The sequence below is a fragment of the Corticium candelabrum genome, chromosome 13 (genome assembly GCF_963422355.1).
Source record: "Corticium candelabrum chromosome 13, ooCorCand1.1, whole genome shotgun sequence".
Classification (NCBI taxonomy): domain Eukaryota; kingdom Metazoa; phylum Porifera; class Homoscleromorpha; order Homosclerophorida; family Plakinidae; genus Corticium; species Corticium candelabrum.
The window spans coordinates 4,214,737-4,219,736 of record NC_085097.1 but is presented as its reverse complement, the minus strand read 5'-3'; the positions used below and the strand labels follow the sequence as shown (position 1 = coordinate 4,219,736).

The 5,000-nt window shown below is 38.8% G+C and overlaps 1 protein-coding gene and 1 long non-coding RNA gene across 2 annotated transcripts in view; both read right to left on the bottom strand.

Moving 5' to 3' along the window:
• LOC134188538 (uncharacterized) overlaps window positions 1-3,463 on the bottom strand; it is a 5,281-nt gene extending 1,818 nt beyond the window's left edge. The window contains exons 1-8 of the mRNA XM_062656702.1: window positions 3,387-3,463; window positions 3,289-3,333; window positions 3,149-3,193; window positions 2,866-2,910; window positions 2,736-2,771; window positions 1,716-1,799; window positions 1,626-1,659; window positions 1,358-1,558 (exon numbers count right to left, since the gene is read on the bottom strand). Coding sequence (XP_062512686.1) covers window positions 1,358-1,558; window positions 1,626-1,659; window positions 1,716-1,799; window positions 2,736-2,771; window positions 2,866-2,910; window positions 3,149-3,193; window positions 3,289-3,333 — 490 coding nt within the window. The 5' untranslated portion in view covers window positions 3,387-3,463. The remainder of the gene's footprint in view (window positions 1-1,357; window positions 1,559-1,625; window positions 1,660-1,715; window positions 1,800-2,735; window positions 2,772-2,865; window positions 2,911-3,148; window positions 3,194-3,288; window positions 3,334-3,386) is intronic.
• A 213-nt stretch (window positions 3,464-3,676) lies between these two features.
• LOC134188410 (uncharacterized) lies at window positions 3,677-4,372 on the bottom strand. The gene is made up of 3 exons (XR_009971340.1): window positions 4,318-4,372; window positions 3,893-3,956; window positions 3,677-3,773 (listed from the first exon to the last, which is right to left on the bottom strand). It is a non-coding gene; the product is annotated as an uncharacterized LOC134188410 (long non-coding RNA).
• Window positions 4,373-5,000: the final 628 nt, after the last annotated feature.

The following is a 5,000-nucleotide window of genomic DNA, read 5'->3' as shown; positions in this document are numbered from 1 at the left end:
GCCAATCCTAACACATCCTCTTACACTGGCCCACCAACTCTCTCCCGTTCATGAGTCTAAAGCGTGGATTACATATCGTCTACCTCATGTTGTTACACCCTATTAGACAAATGTAATCTATAGGATATACATGATGACAGCATCAATCAAACGATATAATCATCTTCTTGCTAAGGGGTTGACTACTCCTGAGTTGTATGATGAGAGTATCGCTGTCATTAAGTCATCTATGGTGCAACGATCTGAGAGTGAAGTACATTTATCAAACCACAACTACAGTTGCATCTACCTCACCCAGAGCTACTACGATGTAGTATGTGTTAGGATTGGCCTATAGTATGTAGTAGGGTAGACTACCGCATTCTGGCACAGTTACGGAATGGGCTGCAAGCGCAGCAAGCAATCCAGACCGGAAGTGTGCCAGAACCTGTAGTCTACCGTGCTACTCACATGCACACGCACACACATGAACACACACACACACACACACACACACACACACACACACACACACACACACACACACACACACACAACAAACACACACACACACACACGTGTACACACACACACACACACACACACACACACACACACACACACACACACACACACACACACACACACACACACATGCACACACCTGCATACGCTCACATACCTGTTATGCCTGCAAGGTATAGTTGTTGATATACTTTCAGTGTCAGTTCTTAGCTATGCTTCAATGTTACATAGAGAATGTCCTTGTTTACCTTTGTTAAATACAACAGCCAAAGATCAATTAGTTTAACAATAAAGTTCAGTTAGCTGTCGTACTTTATAGAACAGTTCTTTTCAAGGATGTAGATGATGTCATCACTGTTTGCTTGTAGTTGGCTGTCTGTCTTGTGCTTTAGTTTGTATATTACTTTTTAATTTTGTTGTTGTGAATTTGTTAGTAGAAATTGCAAGTTAGTTGATTTTACAAATCAAACAAAACTAGCTACAGTAGGCCCACCACATGCATAGTAGCAATAGATATACAAAGATGATTAACAAAATTAAAAAGTGGCAGTATTTGCTAGTAGCACACTTGAAATCTAAATGCCTAAAAATTAACACGAGAAAAAGGGATGAGAAGAAATGAAGAGACGAAGAACAGATAGTCATATACTACTTATTTGCAACAGTTCAGTCGTAATTAAATCACTTTTGAGTTATTTGAAACCGACGACTCTGATCATGGCGTTTGACAGTTAGTGCCTTTACTATTCTAATCCATTCAGCTTTCTCGTTGCTTGATGGATATTTAGCAAAATAATGACCAACAAAAGAGCTTAGACATCATCAATCGCAATTGTCACAATTATACACGTACTTCTTATAGCTCTCAAAATGTTCAATTGAATTCGGTTTTTTGTCGCACTACCATAGCAGGTTCTGTCAGCTTGTTCCCTCTTTGTCAGCAGACAGTCTAACAAATTGCGAGCAAGAGCCTGGGAATTCTTTGCACTATGTTCTGCCTCTATAATGCTGATTTTTGGCACTTTGATTTCAAACAATCGGTCCCCAACAAACACTAAAAGTAAACGTATATCTATTTTTCACAGCTGATTATAGTTGAACTGTAAATGTTTTCATCACACCTTCACTGCTAACAACGTCTTGTACTCCTTCGTTCTGGAACAATACATATATGTATGTATGTATATTATACATGTTCAGTGGTGCCATACTTGATCACTTCCTTTCCTTTCTACTACCTTCCCCAGTAACTCCTTTATATCTTTCAGTTCTTTCATTATTGCTTGGAAACATGTCTAATTGGAAATATATTCAATGTTCCAACCATATTTAGTGCAACTGTCAGTTTGCACCATGCACAATCAGCAAATTATGGGAAAGCACGTAAACCTTATTCATTTCTGGCTAACACATGTAGTGGCCATAATTACATAAAGCACTTGGAAGTACTTGCTCATTCATTAGCATGCAGGGCAAGACACAAAAGTAAAAACAGATTCCATGCAACCTGTTGTTGTGGTACTGTCTGTTCAGCCTATCAACAGACAATTAGTAATTAGTCTTACAAACAATTTGAGGGCAGTATGTAACAAAGCGCCTGGTTGTAGAAACGCTGACAGTATGCTGTATCATTTGTCAACCATAACACCACAAGTATGAAACTACAACATATGTATGGATCTTCAAATGCCCATCAATACCATTCAACAAGAATGATCCATTTCATAGGCATGCCCACACACCACACACACACACACACACACACACACACACACACACACACACACACACACACACACACACACACACACACACACACACACACACACACACACAAGAAACTCACACTCATCAATGAAAACTTCTTGTGAACACACTTGATACTAGACTTGCTGTTTATTATTATTAGATGAGGAGGTTGAAAAAACAGACTTTCGGACAGACTTTGTTTGTCATTTTTCCTACATATTTTACATATTTACGTATATTTTTCATTCTGAACTGGTGTGAGACTCACACATGGAAAAGCACCATAGCTTAGATTGATGGGCAATATAAAGAAAGCAATACACATAGTTCAAACATATTTCAGTAATAGACAAAATGACAATCAATGTAACTCTGAGTACTAAAACAGTAGTTCAGCAATGTGCATTTAGCATGTAGACAGTCAGCCAACTAGTTGTTACACGCAGACAAAGGAAAATCAAGCAAACATTTAACCTACTCACCTGCTGTGAGAAACTCTGAGAATCTTGCGTCATCGTCTAATGAAAAACAAAAGTGTCAGCAATTATGTCTAGTCAACCAGCCAACTAGTTGTTACAGACAAAGAAGTGTCAAGCAAACATGTACACTCACCTGTTCTAAGGAGGCCTGCTGTAAAGAAGCTCGAAAACCTTCCATCTAACGAAAAACAATAGTTTCAGCAATAGTCAGCCAGCCAAATAGGGGTTACATGCAGACAAAGAAAAGTCAAGCAAACATGTAAGCTACATAATCATCTGTTGTAAGGAGGCCTGCTGTAAAGAAGCCCGAGGACCTCCCATCTAACAAAAAACAATAGTTTCAGCAATAGTCAGCCAGCTAAATAGGGGTTACATGCAGACAAAGAAAAATCAATCAAACATGTAAACATTCTCACCTGTTGTAGAGAAGCCTGCTGTAAAGAAGCTCGAGAACCCTCCACCTAATGAAAACAATACTTTCAGCAATAGTCAGCCAGCCAACTAGTAGAGGTTACACGCAGACAAAAAGATTAACAAACATGTAAGCTATACTCACCTGTTGTAGAAAAGCTTGCGGCAAGGAAGCTCGAGATTCTTCCATCTAACAAAAAGCACATGTAGTACACAAACAAAACAATCAATGACCAAATAAACCCTTGGTCTTCCAAAATCTTTCAATGGTGAAAACTTCTACAAATGCATACAGCTATACTCTTCAAATAGTAGACAACATAACATATCAGACAGCTACTGAAGCCAAATACAGAACGCTTGAACTACTGGCTCTATTCCGTACCTGAAAAACCATTAATTCTAAATAGAGTTTAAAGATACGTACAGAAACACATTAGACCATGTCATTGTCCAGTTCATCTTCAGTTGAGCTATCCTATAAAACTGGAATAAGCAGTTGCAACACAACTAGTTGAGAAATGTACAACCTACCAAGACAATGTCTCTTTCCATAGCCTTGGCACTGGCCACTGAAGACATTTTCTTTTTGCTTGCAATTTTCTTGGCTTCAACATTGACAGCCTCTTCCTTCAACACAAACAATAAACACAAAAATTATTTCCTTTCTTTACTTAATTTTATTTGTAAATTACTTGTAAATTATTAATAATTTTTATTATAATTAATTATTTGTAAATGTACAGTACCAAATAATCCAACGAAAGTTGTCTCTTCGCTGCTTTAATTGGATTGTCTTGTCTTGCCATTTTTCTGTACCAAAGGACACTGAGAGATGACAAGAATGAAACAGAAAGAGTACTTAATTAAAACACAACAAACACAGTGGACAGTATATGACACACTGAGACAGTATATGATACACTGAGACTATGTACAGAACTACTGAACCAACTGACTGACCGCAACCATACCACAACATACAATAAACTTTGTCTTTGCCCAGGCCCTCAATCCACAGCGGCTTCCGTCGCCCTGAAAAAGCACTGAAACTGGTACAGTGTGCACATACATGCAGTAGACTATCTAGGACGCGCACCATATATTACAGTAATTTACAGAACTGAACACAGTATTGCAGGAACACCCACAAAAACAGAAAATGTAGTATTACTTGGTCTCCAGCTCAATCACCATGGCAAGATAAAATTGTTTGTCTGGGCTTCAGTAGGCGTCTCCAACTTGTAGGAGATCAAATCTTGCTTCTTCATCATCCTGATGTCTTATCCGCCATTCCTTCGCCTTGGATACCTTTCTCTTCTCACCGTCTTCTCCAAACGCGACCTTTACCGCTTTCACAACCTTCGTTGTTATATCTAGAAATAAAATAATTAGCAAGCGCTAGTAGCCAGTAGAAAGAGAATGGTTTCATCGCATTTATTAGGAGCTTCCAAGGCTGAAAGTGTCAAATCATTCAACACATTAGCTATCAGTTCTTAGCCAGTAACTTGCAAGAGCAGAACGAGAACAGCGATCAGCGATGACATCCGGGAGTGCGGTCGAAGGTATGACAGGACGGTCTATCATTTACATGATCAACAGTGTGAGAACCTTCCTTGCCAGAAAGGAAAATACTATAATCCTGGTGTCTAGAATGAATCGAATCGTTGGATGTTCTAACTAACAGGCATGTTAGCACGAAACCCTTGGGTCAAGTCACCGACTTCACAAATCTTCACACAAAATATACTCTAAATGAGACCTATAGCAATTAAAACCAAAATCAAAGGTTACTGCAAAGCAAGAATTGCTGTCATCAAATAACCGCACGATCGATCATGGCTAGGCCATGGTACT